At 38.2% G+C, this 18,763-nt stretch overlaps 2 protein-coding genes across 3 annotated transcripts in view; both read left to right on the forward strand.

The window, feature by feature from the left end:
* Window positions 1–18,763, forward strand: part of LOC117965739 (neoverrucotoxin subunit alpha-like) — a 109,661-nt gene that overhangs the window by 44,617 nt on the left and 46,281 nt on the right. The gene's annotated exons all lie outside the window — the stretch shown is intronic.
* Window positions 6,612–16,884, forward strand: LOC117965716 (tripartite motif-containing protein 16-like). 2 transcript variants are annotated; one of them, XM_059016666.1, is made up of 8 exons: window positions 6,612–7,448; window positions 7,823–8,731; window positions 9,608–9,703; window positions 9,884–10,117; window positions 10,272–10,431; window positions 10,914–10,970; window positions 14,041–14,106; window positions 15,107–16,883. In XM_059016666.1, exons 2-8 carry the CDS (start codon window positions 8,150–8,152, stop codon window positions 15,634–15,636), a joined length of 1,725 nt encoding a protein of 574 aa, XP_058872649.1. In that variant the 5' UTR covers window positions 6,612–7,448; window positions 7,823–8,149; the 3' UTR covers window positions 15,637–16,883. The 2 variants fall into 2 exon arrangements, with proteins under 2 accessions (XP_058872649.1, XP_058872650.1); XM_059016667.1 differs by lacking the exons at window positions 6,612–7,448; window positions 10,914–10,970 and having other exon boundaries at window positions 7,461–8,731; window positions 15,107–16,884.

Genomic DNA, 18,763 nt, shown 5'->3' on the forward strand with positions numbered 1-18,763 from the left:
GGTCTTGTTGTACTAGTGCTCAAATATACACTCCCTTTTTTCTTTCTATATTTACCCGAAACCTCTCTTAATATAATTTTATGAAATGACACGTCAGCACTGTTCTTGCATCCAGAGCGCGTCTGCCGATGAAAATAAAAATACGGCTAAAAACAAAACAGTATTCGGTTCAACAGAGAGTTAGTAACTTAAAAACAATTTTGTGTCTGTTAAATTTAATAGTTTCACAAAAAAAACTGTTAGTTTTAAAACTAGAGCCTTAATAGTTTTGTTTACGGGCTTTTTGTTCTTCAGCCAAGGAGCAGAATGAGGAGGAACCAAAGAAGAAACAGCAAAGAAAACGACGCTCCTAACAGTGAGTGACATTGCTATTGAAAGACTCCAGCCTGCTCCTGGTAACTAGGCTGCTTTAAAAGTGTAATACGTTTAAATAAATTCTAATGTAGAGCCTTAGTTATAAATACATTAATATACTAAGTACAGTATAAAATACATTAGGATTGTTGTGTGTTTATTAATGTCTCTTAGGTGTTACAAACGTAATTACACATGTAATGTTCAGTTGGAAAAAGCAGAAAATGTTCAATATTTAATAACTGAATCCTATTCTTCTATTCCCCAATGCACAAAGCATAAAGTAAATTATTTAAAAAATCACGTTTTGTTTATTTTGGTCAGCATGCTCCAAAGACAAAGTGAATAAAGAGAGCGTGTACATATTTCACAACAGAGCTTTTAATAACCCAGTAAGTATTGTTTAAACTGTGTTTTATTTAAAAGCTTTTCCCCACTCACGGGTTACACATGCTAACACCGTGTAACAATTTTTTTTTTGTTCCTGGGTAGTAAGTGTTATTTCCTAATTGCTTATGCCTCAAAAGTATAGAAACTGGCTATTATTCCCCACAAACTTTGCTTTTGTGACCAGGACAGTGATATTTTGAAATTTACCTATTTTCCAGAACAGGCTGAGTAAACTTGGAGTAACTTCTAGAACTTTCTAGAACTTTCCAGTAATATAAATAGCTGCTCCATAATGGTAACAAGTACCCGTCTCTTCCCCTGGCTCACTCGGTGCACCTCAAAGAGGATTACAACAGTATCAAGATCTTGCTGGACGCCTTGAAGTATGATGAGTACAGCTGGGAGGTCATAGGAGACTTCAAAATGGTGGCATTCCTGATGGGTCTCCAAGGCGGTTTTACCAAGTTTCCCTGCTATCTTTGCCTTTGGGACAGCAGGTACACCAAGGCGCACTACCACAGGCGGGACTGGTCACAGCGGACCGAGTTCTCTGTGGGGAGGAACAACGTCAAGTGGGAGCCACTGGTGGACCTCCGGAAGGTGCTGATGCCACCACTGCACATCAAATTTGGCCTTATGAAACAATTTGTCAGAGCTCTAGATAAGGAGTCGGCAGCCTTCAAGTAGCTTCAAGACTTCTTCCCTAAGCTGTCTGAGGCAAAGGTAAAAGACGGTGTCTTCGTCGGACCACAGATAAAGAAGATCCTGGAGTGCAATGAATTCCCCAAGAAGCTCACTAGTAAGGAGAAAGCGGCTTGGAACAGCTTTGTCGCAGTGGTTCGGGGCTTCCTGGGCAATCACAAGGCCGAAAACTATGTGGAGCTGGTTGAGACTCTGGTGAAGAACTACGGCACAATGGGCTGTAGGATGTCCCTCAAAGTCCATATCCTTGATGCTCATCTTGATAAATTCAAGGAGAACATGGGAGCGTACTCGGAGGAGCAAGGCGAGCGCTTCCACCGGGATATACTGGACTTTGAACGCCGCTACCAAGGACAGTATAACGAGAACATGATGGGAGACTACATTTTGGGGGCTGATTCGTGAAAGTGATTTAAAGTATAATCGTAAATCTCGAAAAACTACTCACTTCTAAATCTTTTGTAGTCATTTTTGTATTACTTTAGTATAAATACATGTTAATTTGGATTCATATGTTGTTTTTTTTTCTGACTTTATGTGAACGAAAAGACACAAATTCGCCCGTTTTCTCACTGGAAATAGGTAAATTTCAAAATATCACTGTCCTGGTCACAAAAGCAAAGTTTGTGGGGAATAATAGCCATTTTCCATACTTTTGAGGCATAAGCAATTAGGAAATAACACTTACTACCCAGGAACAAAAATTGTGTTACATAGTGTAATCAAAAGCAATCTGAGAAATCACCACGCAAGTCTCACTCAGCATGTAATGTGTGCAGCAGCAGCATCTTATTAAATTAAATAGCGCTTTATAAAACTGACTAGTGAGTATGCGATGTTTAAACTCGACACAACAGATACATCTCACCACAACCCTCCGATTTCAGAACAAGATCGGGTTCGGCATAGAATTCTATTGTGTTTGCCACGGACCGGAAGGACTGCGGCACTGTGCAAAAGTCCACATATCAGCTAATGCTGGTTTACAATCTAGGGAAATTATGCAGGTTACCGTCATCGGTGTGAAAACAGACTCGGAAATTATTGGTCAGGTTCTCTTGACGACCGCAAAGCCTCAGTAGGATCATTTCCTACAAAAAAAAAAAAAAAACACTCGGAAGCCCCTCCACTGAGTGCCAGTGCAGTGCAGTGTTTAACTGTTCCATGAATCCTCCCTCAGATGAGGGAAATCAGTCTGCTTTCAATTCACACATGCCATTTCATCTCGAAAATGTTACTATAAATGGCAATGTTCAATGTAATGTTTATGGTAAATAAAAAAGTACAAAATATATGTTACACTCAAACAGTCTTCAGGGAGTATATGTTTTCTTAAAGCTAGGGCGTGCGGTAAGGATTGTCTTACATGGGTTATTTCTTACGTATGGAACAGATTGTGTATGCATTAATACAATTAATTCAATATAAATTATTTATCAACTGAGTTTATAGCACAAAATTAAACAAACATATTAATAGCCCCCCTCTCCCTTTTGACATCATCCGTGTTGTATTTTTGCAGTGTTTCTGCTGTTTTAGGTAGCTCAGTTGTTGAAGTGCTGGGCTGCAGTGGAAGGTACTGGTTTAAAGTAGCTGAACACTATTCTTTTGCAGTGTCTGAAAGCAAAGCAGAATCAAATGAAGAAACACAAAGGGAGACTCCCTCCCCTGAGCAAGCCCGACGCATTCTGCCTGAGTTCAGGATTGTGCTCTTTGGGAAGACAGGGGCTGGAAGAGTGCAGTAGGAAACACTATCCTGGGCAGAAGAGAGTTTAGATCTAAGGTCGATGCTGCCTCAATAACAAAACAGTGTTTGCTACTGAAAACATTGCTGTGGTTGACACCGCGCAGGCTTGTATGACACAGAGCTCTCTTCAGGGAAAGTTAAACATGAGGTTGTGGAATGTGTTTCTCTGTCTTCCCCAGGACCCCACGTGTTCATCTTGGTTAGGGTTAGGATTATGGTTAGGATTGCTGGTGGAGACATTGCTGTGGTTGACACACCGCAGGCTTGTATGACACAGAGCTCTCTTCAGAGAAAGTTAAACATGAGGTTGTGGAATGTGTTTCTCTGTCTTCCCCAGGACCCCACGTGTTCATCTTGGTTAGGGTTAGGATTATGGTTAGGATTGCTGGTGGAGACATTGCTGTGGTTGACACAGCGCAGGCTTGTATGACACAGAGCTCTCTTCAGAGAAAGTTAAACATGAGGTTGTGGAATGTGTTTCTCTGTCTTCCCCAGGACCCCACGTGTTCCTCTTGGTTAGGGTTAGGATTATGGTTAGGATTGCTGGTGGAGACATTGCTGTGGTTGACACAGCGCAGGCTTGTATGACACAGAGCTCTCTTCAGAGAAAGTTAAACATGAGGTTGTGGAATGTGTTTCTCTGTCTTCCCCAGGACCCCACGTGTTCCTCTTGGTTAGGGTTAGGATTATGGTTAGGATTGCTGGTGGAGACATTGCTGTGGTTGACACAGCGCAGGCTTGTATGACACAGAGCTCTCTTCAGAGAAAGTTAAACATGAGGTTGTGGAATGTGTTTCTCTGTCTTCCCCAGGACCCCACGTGTTCCTCTTGGTTAGGGTTAGGGTTAGGGTTGCCGGTGGAGGCAAAGATCAAGGAAGTGGAACAGAGGTTAAAGCAGCAGTATGAAGAGGAACTGCAAAGGAAGGAACAGGAGCTGAGAGCCAAGTACCAGAAGGAACTGGAGGAGCTAAGGAGGAAATGGAAGTTAGAAAAAATAGAAGAGCAGATTAAAGAACTGTCAGAAACGCATTGGCGAGAGCTGTAGGAGATCAAGAGGTTTCACAAGGTCAACCAGACCAATGCGAGAGAAGAGGCAGAACACTCTATCACATTCGATTATGCTGCAAGACTGCTGAGCAACATTACCCACATATTCACAGATTTGAAGTTGTAAATATGTCAGCTTTATGCTGACAACACACACTTAAACACAACATGTTTTGTTTTGTAGATTTGTGTAGAAAAACAGAATTACCTACCTGGACTTGAGTACTGCACACAGGTGAATCATTTCCCTTTACAATTTAAATAAAACCATAAGGGTTCATTGAAGGGAAGTCATCTTTTTACATTACCTGGTACATTCAGTGGTTAATAAATATAACTACTATTTATGTTGTTCGTACAAATTGAGAATACAACCTGTAAGGAAACGTTTTAGAATGGTTCTGATCCTTTTGAAAACTGTTAGAATGAGAGGACAAGGAGTTATCACTGAATCAATGCTGGTCAATATTGCATTTCTTGGGTATGCCTTTTTGGGCAAATCTGAACACGTTCCTTTGAATGAAAATACCCATTAATGCTAAACTAACGTTTGAATAGAGCTGATTGCAAAATACAACAATAATCCCAGAATTTAATATAATGTCCAACTTTGGTCCCTTATACTACATGTATTGTTGGGCTGTAACCTCTTCAACCTGATCTTGAACATACAAATTGACATTTTCTTTTGCTTATCATCCTTCCCATTCTCTGACAATGTTGCACAAATTACAAATCACTCTGTGTATGTATGTGTGTGTATGTGTGTGTGTGTGTGTGTGTGTGTGTGTGTGTGTGTGTATATATATATATATAAAGACATTGTCTAGCATTATATCTGGAACTTCTTTCAAAACTGCATATTATATATGAGATCTACACAGTGTGTTGAAGTGCACAACAGGTCATTTTTGTAATTATTTAATTTTCTAGAAACATTACACACACACACAGAGTTTTCAATAACAGCTACATATGACACAGTATCCACTAGATGGTGCTATGCTGCTTTTTAGTGATAAGGCTAAGACCAGGGATCCTAGTTTTTCGCAATAAAAAAAACATTCTCCAATAAAAAAAAAAAAATACAAATCCTCTTTATTCCTCAATTAAAATAAGAGGCTAAACTGGAGTCGTGTCCCCGCCCCCGTGTCACGTTATAAGACACACAAACAGCGCTATTGAATAATAACAGTTAACATATTTATTGATAAACTTTCAAATTATAAGGAAGTAACACGCTCACCAGTGCCATCAATCAATAATATAAACAAACGCACCATTTTACTTTTAAACATTACAAATACGTCTGTCTAGTTACAATAATAATAATAATAATAATAATAATAATAATAATAATAATAATAATAATAATAATAATAATAATAATATAGTATTCATATTAGTTCATCTCCGAGTTAGTCTTTGTCACCTGGACGGCTATTGCCAAACTCCCTCACCCGATCTTTAGGGATGATGTTTATCGTTGACGGCATCTTTAAACAGCTTGTTCAGTGGTAACAATGCACTGGATACTGAAGTGAACTGCAGCTACGTTTCAACATGAATGAGATCCACAGCGCGCCTCGTTCAACCTTGATTAAATACATGTAAAGCTAAATTGCATGTGTTGATGATTATATATGATAAGTGTATTAATTTAGTTATCAAACGAACAAAAAAGCATTGCATGTCTTTTAGAATTTAATATTTCGGCGTTGAGGTGACTGATGATGGAATAGTAAAGCGATATAACAAGACCTTGTTTTTCTCCATGGATATTGTGAAGCAAAGCACCACTAAGTTAAAGTAAGTTACTGCTTTTCATGTGTAAATATCTGTTAGCGTCTGAATCCTATATGTTTGATATTGTAATTGCGTTATTATATTTTTCTGTGTTTTGCAAGACTTCAGTATTATCGATACTGAAATACGTGCATGATAACGATATACAATTTTCATATCGTTGCCCAGCCCTAGAAATAAGCATCTGTTTGAACTAATTTCCAGTCTGACACCGGATTTATCTCACAGTAAAGGGGGCGCTGTGACGTATGAAATAGGCGTGTCTTCTGCAATTACGCACCTAGCATTCGAATGAGGAGGAACTTAGCAGAACCAGCGCGGTGTTTAATAGGTTAGGTAAGAAATCCGATTTTGTGTATTTCTATTATACTCGATATAAATGTGTTATTAATGAAACGGGGAACTAGAGAAACCAGTACGGATAATATTTCAGCGTGACTTATTTGAGTCGTATAGGCTAGTAGTACAGGGACGCACGTGGCGAAGTAAATCTTTAATCGATAGCCTAGTTAAATTGAAATGATATACTGTTTGCTATATTTGCACAATATTGATTAGAGAATGCATTAGTTAACAGTAAAGATGTAAGATAATACCGTTGGAAAGGATCACTATTTCCACACACTTTCATTCTTCTAAGAGTGCGGTTTAAGCTGGAGTTATTTCATAAACACACAGCAGCTCACTGAATGCAAACACGTGTGTTTGAGTAACAGAGTGTATTGTATGAAGGGAAGCCCCGAGCCCGCGTTCCATTCAAGATCTGTTGTATTTAATCCCAATTATTACTGTTTTTATTGTAACACACGTTTCGTTTTTGACGCGCAGGCTCTGCAAATTCAAGTTAATGAATTTAACTCACACACTCACAAATAGAAAATGCTGCCAAATGTTTGCTCGTTAAGCTTTAATGCCGGAATTTAATACAAATGCATTATAGAAAATACAGAAATTATGGTTTGTCAATGAAATATAGGTTCTGGGCGGAGAGAATCGGATGTAGTAGCTACTAGAGGCCGCTAGGGGGTGCAAAAGAAACGATGTTGAAATAATATTAGCAGAGCTAGTGTTAAAATAATAGTAACATAGTTTGATAGTGACGTTTAGGGGTAGAGGTTAGGGGTGATGTTTAGTTGTAGAAGTAGGGGTTCATTTTAGGGGTTAGGTGTAAGTTGCATATGCTGTGGCATGGAGTGTAGTTGCAGCTGTATTTTACTGTGTTTTGTTTTTTTTAAATAACTTTAGATTTGTTATTCTGCATTTTGCTTTAATATAATAAAGGTCAAGGATGAGAAACTTGGTAGAATGGTGTGTTTTTCAGTGAGTGTTTAGTTTTTTATTTGCACCCTCTTGCTCCCTCTAGTGGCTACTACATCCGACGCTCACCACTCTGAACAGAAAGGTAACATGCAGTGAGGTTTCAACCTGTATTTCATAAATACATTCATCATTTCTAAATTTTCCTCACTTTATTGCTGTTAAAATTACCATTTGAAGCTTAACGAGCAGTAAACTGGCAGGGTTATATTTGAGTGTGTGAGTTCAGTGTACCGTACCTCCGCGTTTGTTTTGGAAGCACTTTGGTTTACCTTCTAAAAATAACTTAATTAACTTATTAAAAAAAATAATTTCAGAGAAATGTTAGTAAAAAATGTTGGCGTAATTACTATTAACAATGTTGATAAATGCATTGATAGTATGCCCTAATACAATAATTTATGACACTGTATAATAAACTTTTTTTCCCTCTTTTTGTGTGGCTCCATTTCTCTCCAGTAGAAAGAACAGATCTCTTCTAACTTGCTCCAGTATTGACACAACTCTTCCATGACTGGAGTTCCATCCTTCTTATAAACCTGTGCAGAACTCGATTATAACAGCATTGTGTTTGTATTCTAACAGTGCCATTCTCAAACTCCAGTCCCATTCCCAACTCTCTCCTCCTCTGTCCCTCTCACACTTTCAGCACCTTCTGCTTATCTAAACCTGGCCTCAGTCCCAAACCTCCCCTCTTAGAGCTTTATATATCTCCTGGAATTCAGACTCACAGTTAAGTTTCGTTTGTTGTGAATTCGTCAGTCTCTCTGTCTTGCTGCAGCAAGAATGGCTTCAAACTTGTGGTCAGAGGATCAGTTTAGTTGTTCACTGTGTCTGGAGCTATTGAAGGACCCAGTCACTATTCCATGTGGACACAGTTACTGTATGGGGTGTATTAAGAACTGCTGGGATCAGACTGATCATACAGGTGTCTACAGCTGCCCCCAGTGCAGAGAGACCTTTACCCCAAGGCCTGTTCTGGGCAGAAACATCATGCTGGCTGAAATTGCTGGAGAATTCAAGAAGAGAAGACTCAATCCTCCTCCTGCTCAAAGTTATGCAGGACCTGGAGATGTGCCGTGTGATTTCTGCACTGGGAGAAAGTTCAAAGCTGTGAAATCCTGTTTGACGTGCCTGGCCTCTTACTGTGAAACACACGTCAAGCCACACAGTGAGGTTACTCCATTAAAGAGGCACAAGCTGGTCAATGCAATTGGAGATCTGGAGCGGAAGCTTTGTGCTGAACACCAGAAGGTTTTGGACATCTTCTGCAGAACCGATCAGACGTGTGTTTGTGTGTTGTGTACAGACAAGGATCACAAGAGCCATGATACAGTCTCAGCTGAAGCAGAAAGGAGTGTGAAACAGGTAAGGATTTGAACCATTTCTGTGCTATTTAACATGTCCATGTCCAAAGCGCTTCACACACACACACAAAAAAACAAACCTTTCAATGAAAAACTGTCTACTACAAAATGTTATAAAAAGGAAATAAATACACATTAGGTATTAATTATGACATTTGAAAAACAGTAAGATAAAAAGCTAATTGTAAAAATAGAATAATTAAAGTAAAATACAAAAATATTATACAATTGGAATAAATAAATAAAATATCCAGTTTAATTGTAATATTTGAAAAACTAAAATAAAAATCCAGTTTATAAAAATAGAACAATTAAAAACAGTAACATTTTTAAAAAAAAAAAATCTATTGGAATTAGAAAGTCAAATAACAAATGTGAACAAGTATTAAAAGCTCAGGTAATTTATAAAATGAGTTTTAATCTACATTTAAAAAGCGTTAAAGTCCCATCTTCCTTGACAACAACGGACGTTCCAGAATTCCAGAGCTTAATAACAAAAAAGCCCTCCCTCCCGGTTTACTTTCATTAGTGTAAATGAGTGCGTCTCTTTTGTTCAGAGAGCTGGAGTTTTTAATGTTGTAATAATTAAAATTGTACATAATACTTGTAAGTATTTTTTTTGTTTTTCGGTATACTCCTAACATTTTGCAGGATAAACAGAGGTGATATTTTGCAATTGAGATTGATAAGGTCACAAAGTTCTCAATATGTCCATTATTTTAGTATTTGTATTATTCAAACCTTATAGGACATTTCACCTTTTACTGGGACAGGTGTGAATAACACAGCCTGCTCTGAAATATCCTGTGTTGGATGTGACAGGATATCACTCAATACCCCATCACAAATGTCACTGTGTCACTGTGTTTCTACACAGAAGCAGCTGGGAGAGACACAGACAGAAATACAACAGAGAATCCAGGAGAGACTGAAAGAAATTGAGGAGATGAAACAGGCTGTGGAGTCACTGAAAGTGGGTATTGACAAGAGGGGATTATTATTATTATTATTATTATTATTATTATTATTATTATTATTATTATTATTATTAACAGATGGACTGGAACACATCTACAGAAGTTTACTGTCTATGCCTGATGTGTTTTTGATATCAATTCTAACCATGTCTCCTCTACTGTGTACTTTCACTCAGAGATCTGCATGCATAGAAATAAAGGAAAGTGAGAAGATCTTTACTGAGCTGATCCGATCCATTGAGAAGATCCACACTGAGGTTATTGAGCTGATTGGAGCTAACGAGAAGGCTGCAGTGAATCAGGCTGAAGGACGCATGAAGAAACTGGAGCAGGAGATTGCTGAGCTAAGGAGGAGAAACACTGAGCTGAAACAGCTTTCAGAGACAGAGGATCACATCCATTTTCTACAGGTAACATCACTGCTTGTTAGAAAATCTCAAGTACATAACTGGGACAGTTTCAGACAGACCTCTCCAATTGAATGAATCCTTGCTTTTCCCCAGGAATGTTTTGGACCCCATTTTGTTTCACTGAAAACTCCTTTTCTCCACTTTCCTGTTGTAGAATTTCCAGTCTCTCTGTGTCCCTCCTGAAGCTGGAGACTTACCCAGAGTTAATGTCAATACAGACATCTCTTTTGGGACTGTGAGGAAAGCTGTATCTGAACTTAAAGACCATATTGAGGATTTCTGGAAGGGGGAATTAGTAAAAATAACCACAACAGGTTGGTGTGAGATTCCCTTGGTAGATATTTCTCAAATAGACCATGGCTTGAGGAGGGACAGGACTTGCAAGACAATAATAAAGACCTCTTGCAGATTGTTGACTATATGAATATTGCAGCAGGGAGGAGGGAGGCAGCAGGGAAGAATGAGAAGGGAGGAGCGTAGAAGGAGATGTTTTATTTCAAATGATTTCCCCAGGTTGAAACATCCCAACTCATTTACAGTTACATCCAGAGTGATGATAGCAGGAAGGAAGAGAGTTTCTAGAGATATTACATGAGAAAACAACACAATAGCATTCAAACACAGACAGAGGGATTCACACATTAAACAACACATTCATTCCATATAGGATGCTAACTTATAGCCCTGAACTTTCTTATCAAAGTTTTATAGAAGTTGGAGGTCATGGTCATGTTTGTATTCCAAATCCTCTTCAGTAAAATCTTTGGTTTAAAACAGTTTTCTGTATTTTATTTAGTGAATGAAACAGCAGTTTATACCCTGGGGTCTAGGAGCAGTGACAGACGTTTCAAAGGTAAGGCTTTCTTCCAGTAAAGCATTTTATCTACAGAGACATTCTCCCTTTTTGGAAGGACCTAATGCCTCAGTGAAAGAGTGGCTGGAGATGTATTAGATTAGTTCTTGTGTGAAAGATTCCTGATGAGGGTGCAGTTAGCTGGTCAGTCACTACGCTGATACAGTGTTCGCGCCAATGCCCCCCCCGAAATAAAAAAAAAAATGTCCTGCTGAATTTCTTTTACCACGCCCATGTGTCCCCCTTCCCAGACCAGACGCAATACCGATACACAGTAAATTAATGCATGTTGTGTTAACGTGGACATGTCTGACAACAGGCTGATCTTTTTTACTTGTTTGTTTACACTTGCGTTTTCAGAATTAAACTCCCGTGCCATTATTGTCCAGTCCAGTAGAATGCGCTCACACCCTCCCTGGTTACAATCAGTTTCACAGTAAAGCCTAAACGACAACATCAGGCTTGTTAACAACATGGCCCTGCACAATATAACCTTGTGTTACACCCGACCATTACTTCTGGAAGAATAAGTAATCCACTTCGGAGGTGACTGTTTAAATGCAGGCTATTATATTTGTGCTTAAAAATACTGTGAAATTCATCCGCTGTAAACTTATCTATTTGCTAGACAAACTGTGTCTGATGTTTGGAGATATGGAGTGACCTAGCAAGTGAATGGGAGGAATGTGTACTTTTGCATACTGCAGTACAGTTTATAGACAAAGTGCAGTAGATTCGTGAAACGAAAACCGCATCATTGATTTAAAAAAATATATATATATATAGCAAACAGTAACATTATAAAAGTATGTGAAATGTCTTTTCTATTACAAAACATGCTAAAATTCAGGGCCAAAATAATACAGTATGTGTTAAGCACCAACTGGCTCTTGGTCATTTCACCAGTAGGCCTATAACGGCATGATTTTTAAAAAAAAAAGTGTATGTGATTTTATACAGCACTGTATATATGCCTACAATACATCTTGCATTGAGAAAACACCACTGGAATCAGTATAAAGGAAATTATTATGTAATGCAGTCACGATTTTGGTAAGTAGCATTTTCTAAACCATATCATTATGTGCAGTATTAAAATATGTTAAAATATAGTAAAACCAACAAAATTGTATATTTGAAATTTTATTTTTAGTGTTCTATGTAGCACAGGCCATCGTTTAACCTTGAAAAAAAAAATACACAGTACCTGAAGCAGATACACATGTTTATCATATCAACAACATCAACGTGTGTTGTAAAAATAAAGCAAAAATTGTTTTGAAAACTGTCCAACATATTTACTTGGGGGGCTAAGAATGAAGAATCTCAAAGAGCAAAAATGCCATTTCTGATATGGAAATTGTCAAAATCAAGGGGCAGCTGGAAGGTAAGAAATTAGCAGTCAGGATAATGGCATTTAAATACTACTACTATTAAACTGGATCTGTTGGTAATGTGGTTTCTTCTAGCGGTTTTCAAACTTTGAAAATTCTGAATTGGCGGACAGCGCCTTTTGTTTAGTACCACTTGCCAATCTACTGCAAACTTTTGTCTTTTAATCAACATTTAATCGATAAGACCAGACTGATGTGCTGTGACAGAGCGTTCAGTGCAGACATGGCTAATTTACATATTAAATAGGTACGTTTGAAATAAGCCGTTTTTTTTTTTTTTAAATGTCATATAAACAGTTGGTCGGTTACTGCAGTCTGTCTTTGGGATAAAAAAAAAATACATTTTAAAAAACTAAAAGCCTCGTCTTTAACTCGTTTTATTTCCTGTGTGCGTTCGTGCCTTCAAATCGATATTTTTTTTTTTTTCAAGGTCCCGATTTAAAGTTTATTGTAACTTAAGTACTATTGGTTCATTTCAAAATGGCCAATCAGAAACCGAAGTAATGCCATGCGGTCTCATTTTACAAGCCATTACTTCTGGTGTGAGAGTAAGAGTTTTTAGCTTTCAATCAAGTGATAAAATACGGATTGTTCGCTCAATACTAGAACATTACTAGCAAAGGGTGATCAAGACGAAATACTGTCAGATTAAAAACACCAAAAATGTCTTGTGACTGAAGCTCTCTCAAATTTCCCTGCCATCGTCCGTGATTTGTGTGGTAACTAGCAGGGACATCCATCACACTGATACTAGGTAAGCGTTTTTAATTTGCATCAGTACTGTATGTTTTAGTCACCAAGAATTAAAAAATGCCAATAACATGTTTTCGTAATAAGGTCAGCTATAGAGATGCGTGGATAGTGAACATTTCTTTGCCTGCTTTTCTGTAATTGTATTAGCAATAAAAATACATGATTGCCATTTACTATCAAGGAATAGTCTTGTCATTCTGAGTGATTGAGGCTAGCACAGAGGCTTTGATTAATTAGAATAAAATGATGTTTCCAACAACTAGAAACCTGTTTGAGGGACTATTTTTATCCAAAAGTAATTTTTTTTCTGTAAATACAGTAACTTTTATAATTGTATCCGTCGCACACTCCAAGGCTTGTGCGTTTTGTTGCATCATGATGTTATTGTACAGACCTTTTTTCTGTTTTCATTTTATTATGACTATCTCAGATGGGGATATGCAGTGGACTACATTTTTTGGAAATGGGTATGCAGCTTAAAAAGATTGAAAACCCCTGTTCTTGGTACAATGAATGTCCTCTACTCAGTGATACACCAGCGTCACTGTGACACATTTCCCAATATTTTCCCCAACAGTGACAGTGAGTATTGTAGAGACACCTTGGTTGTAGCTACACTTTACAGTTTTATTTTTTGTTCTTGAGAAACAAAAGGTCAGTAAACTCTGTTGGCATATTTAAAACAAACAAAAATAAGAAATAGTGGTTGGTTCTGACAAACATGTTAACCCCCTCACTGAAGAAAATGTCCCCCTAAAAATTTGACGGGGGGCCATCTCTTGGAGTAAACACTGATAAACTGAACAGATGCACTTTGTGTTTAAAGATTAAGAGCGTGGCAGATTGCTGTTTGGAGTCTTCTGTGTGTTGTGTATTAATCCACATGTTTCAATTCTATTTCTCTCTCTCTCTTTTCTGCCCAGTGAATGAAGTTGCGGTTTACAGTCTGCAGGCTACAGAGCCAAGGAACAGAGCTGAGTTTTTAAAATGTAAGTCTGTTTTCACTGAAACATTTGATCGAAAGATGTCACTCCATTGTGAGAAGAGCTAACACTACAGAACAGGGAGGGGTGGAGCTTGAGGGCAGCAATTATTATTATTTATTAGTAATTGTGAACCCATTAATCTACACTCCTCTCCAACTAGTATTGGTTCAGATGAATACATGCAGAATGACTGGGGGAGGGGCATTTGTTGCCTGTTTTTCCCACTCAGACCATTTCTCTCCCTAAATATCTTGGTATCCCTGAATAGATAATCATCCCATCTTTTAATCCATGTACAATGCATGTAAAAGCAGTTGTGGGGTAAAATGAACAGCTATCCCTTCCAGTCATCCTGTGCTGGTAGTAAATGTATATTGCAGTACCACTGCACTTGTGGGATGGATTGCTCATTAAAATATTAGACAGATATTTGAAGAGTGGACAATATTCTATTGAAGATATTTAGTAAGCAAGGGCTCTGAGTGGGTAAAATGGCAACACATACCCTGTAGGAACATTAAGTGAACTGTAATTGTATGCAGAGTTGTATTTGATTAGTTCCAAGTGAAAATAAAAATAGAACTTATCCAAAGTCAGGAACAAATCTCAAGTAAGAATTATAGATCAAATCCATTGATTATCAACCTTAAACATCACAATAAAGTAGCAGGGAGCATAGAGGAGGGAGGAGGCAGCAGGGATAAGGGAGGAGGGTAGAGAGATCATGGAGGAGGGAGGACTAGAGAGGAGAGAGCATGGAGGAGGGATCCCCCAAAATAATACAAATAATCCTATTACTCCCTTCTGTACCTTTTGTACCTCAATGCCTGTTCTGTTTTCAAGCTGTAGCCTCATGTCAGAAACAGCCATTATAAAAAGAACCTGCTGTAATATGTATTTGTCTGTCTTTTTGTTGGTTCTGTACCATTGAGACCTAGTGGAGATTTTCTTAGTGATTTGACTTTTCTAACTCTCTCCTACCCGTCCTCTTCTCTTCAATCAGATTCCTATCAGCTCACACTGCACCCCAACACAGCATATAGAGAGCTCTGTCTGTCTGAAGGAAACAGAAAGGTGACACGGAGGAGTGAGACCCAGCGATATCGTCATCACCCAGAGAGATTTGATAGCTGGCCCCAAGTGCTTTGCAGAGAGCGTTTGTCTGGGACTCGCTGTTACTGGGAGATTGAGTGGAGGGGGGGAGGGGCTTATATAGGAGTCACATATAAAGGAATCAGCAGGAAAGGAGGGGATCGTTGCTGTCTCCTTGGATGCAATGACAAGTCCTGGAGTGTGTACTGCTCTGATTCCAGTTATTCTGCCCGGCACAATAACAATAAAACTGCAATAACTGCCCCCTGCTCCCCCAGAATAGGAGTGTATCTGGATTTTAATGCCGGCACTCTGTCATTTTATGGCGTCTCTGACACAATGACCCTCCTGCACAGATTCCAAACCACATTCACTGAGCCGCTCTATCCTGGGTTTTGGATTGGTTATGATTCCTCTGTAACAATCTGCCAGCTGAACTAGACTGTTTTGTGTTGTAAGAAACCCTTTGTATTGAACTCCCTGTCTGTCCTCTCCACTCCTTGGGTGAAGGGAATCTTTAATCTGACACAATTTTGGATGAAAGGGGGTAAAATGGCGCCACCTGCAGAGTGAAACGAGGTTAATTATTTGTTTTTATGCTTGGGGCATAACATTTGTAATTGTAAACACTCACACCTGGACAGCTGTTTCAGCATAAAACGTTCAATATGTCGTGAGTATGAGTATCTCTTAAGGTGATTGTAGCTAACTAAATAATTCCACAATGTGTTCCTATATTGCACTTCCATTGGCTGCACAGGACTCTCATGTGCAGGTTTGAAAAACATGACAGGCAAGATTCTCAGAAAACCATGATCTTGTTTCGAATGGGATTTTGTGTCTCAAATGGATATTTATAGTATATAGCTGAACTATTTGGGATTTAGGTACATCTTGCAAATCTATAAACCGTGAGGCTTCATACATACCTTTATACAGAAAAGCAATAGGTACAAGATGCCTTTTCCTCATGTTATAATTGTAAATTAGTTTAAATATTAGTTTAAGTATAGTTTGTAAATTCTCATTGGAAATGGTTGCATGTTTACTCTAACTAGCATTTAATTAGATGCATTGGGTCTATTCATCAGGCAGTTCAAAGTTTCAATATTATAATTGTTTACTTATTTTAACTGTAATGTGAGTGAAATATCATCACAAGAAAGAAGACATTTCCATGGATAAAGTAAATTACATTCAATTTGCATTACATGTGCAATCTGCCCACAGTGGAAAGGCAGAAACGTGTTTTAAGCCTGGCCTTTGTCGCCCTCTTCAGGACAAACTGCAGCTGCGCAGAGCCTGATTGAAAGCAATTCTTTTCACTTGGTGTGGTTCCATTGGAAATGTAGGACCCTATTCACACAACCTTCAGGACTGTTCCAAGCACTGTTCTGTTAAAGACTCTTTATGGTTTAAATCAGGTTGTTTAGAGAGGGGGAGCAGTTTACTGTTTATTAATTTTATTGTTTATTATTAATCAAAGCACCATTTAAGGTCAAAACTTTATAATCAGGTTTTAAATTAAAACCAAAACATGAATGTAAAGAAGGACCATTTTAACAACCATTTGGTTTTTTTTATGTTTCTGTACTTCAATTAATGCAAACCTTTTTTCATATACTTTTTCTTGAAATGTTTTGTAAAGTTTTAATGATCAATGAATGTTTTGTTCTGCATCTACTTCTGAAATGATATAAACTAAGTGGACTGTGAACAGCAGCTGCTCTCTGGAAACGTGAAGTACACAAAAAAGCTTTGGAGAAAATGTTAAACACACATAAAAAATATTCTACTATAACAATGACCACACAGTGTTGCTTTAACTGAACAATACCAGCAGACCAGCCTATTTCATACAGGTCTTTGTAACTAAACTATACCAGCAGACCAGCCTATTTCATACAGGTCTTTGTAACTAAACAATACCAGCAGACCAGCCTATTTCATACAGGTCTTTGTAACTAAACTATACCAGCAGACCAGCCTATTTCATACAGGTCTTTATCCAGTGACTGCTGGGTCTGATGGAAGAAGAAAAAAACAGAGCGATTCACCCTATTGTATCTTTCAAAGGTTTGCCTGCCAGTTGAAGGAGCCAATGATAGCTGGGTAATACTATTGTGAAGCTGCTCAAAGAACACTACAGGTACAGTCCTGAATCCTCCCAGAAGCTGAGGGTGTGAAGTATAGAAGAACTGAAATGTCCGCTCTGGATAGACAAACACTAAAAAGATAACAAAGTTACAAACTGAATGAAAGGAGACAGTACAATATTGTGGGATCAAATAAAAGCAGGTTTTTCACATCACCACACTCCCCACCCCGCACTGTATACTCTCAATCCATCACTTCTCATTAACAGCACCCCCTCCTCAACACTCCCCACCCCACACTGTATACTCTCAATCCATCACTTCTCATTAACAGCACCCCCTCCTCAACACTCCCCACCCCACACTGTATACTCTCAATCCATCACTTCTCATTAACAGTGGTGGCTGCTGGTCAAAAAAAATGGGGAGGCAGAAAAAAAGCAGAGGTCTTGGGGTCCCCCTTCAGCCACCAGCAGCAGGAGAATCGTAGTATTCTATTCTGACTGACAACACTTTTCATATCTTCTTAATGTTTTACCCCAATTCAAAGCTGTTAAACAGAGCCAGCAGAAAAAAGAAAACTGCAGCCCATCGTAATTGATTCTAATAAACGTAACTGTTACACACTGCCAGCGTATGTTTAAAATACAACATTAATACAACATTTAGAGTTCAAGACCTCGTCACTTTAACATACTTTGCATAAAATATTTTCTAAGCAAAGTTGTTAAAGCAGGAGAAAGGCAGACACGAATCAAGCACATCCTATCCACTTCATCTGATCAACTTAATAAATGAACAACAGAATCATTAGATACCGTTCTGTACATACGAAACGGATCTGTTTAATATAAAAGAAGCAATTCAGATCTGGAGCCAGGAACATTACTGAGCTGTATGTCTTGAGGCAAAGGTGGCTGATGGAAAACCTCCTCCCAAAATTAATGAAAAAAACATAAGCAGTCATTTTAATTATAATTAAAAACATGATAGTAACAGTGTTATAAATACTGAATAGATGATATAAGAAATCTGCAATGAATGAAAATATAAAACTGTATATTAGCTGTAAACAAATCAGGACAAATCACATTAAACACACATGATTTACACTTCATTGTCAGGGTCATTTATTTTGAATTTTAAATTAATCTGCTGACTGAAAAAAAAGTTTTTCATTATTTGTGCAACAAAAATAGAAACACCTGCCATAGCATTGTCAATATGGTGTAGGGCCTCCATGGGCAGCCAGCATGGCACTGATTGGATGTGGCAGGTGGCGATTTTTAAATTGTGCTGGAGGGATACGGGACCATTCCTCAATGATTACACCGTGTAACAATTTTTTTTTTTTTTTGGTTCCTGGGTATAAGTGTTATTTCCTAATTGCTTATGCCTCAAAAGTATAGAAAATGGCTATTATTCCCCACAAACTTTGCTTTTGTGACCAGGACAGTGATATTTTGAAATTT

Source organism: Acipenser ruthenus, chromosome 53 (genome assembly GCF_902713425.1).
Source record: "Acipenser ruthenus chromosome 53, fAciRut3.2 maternal haplotype, whole genome shotgun sequence".
In the NCBI taxonomy this organism is placed as follows: Eukaryota; Metazoa; Chordata; class Actinopteri; order Acipenseriformes; family Acipenseridae; genus Acipenser; species Acipenser ruthenus.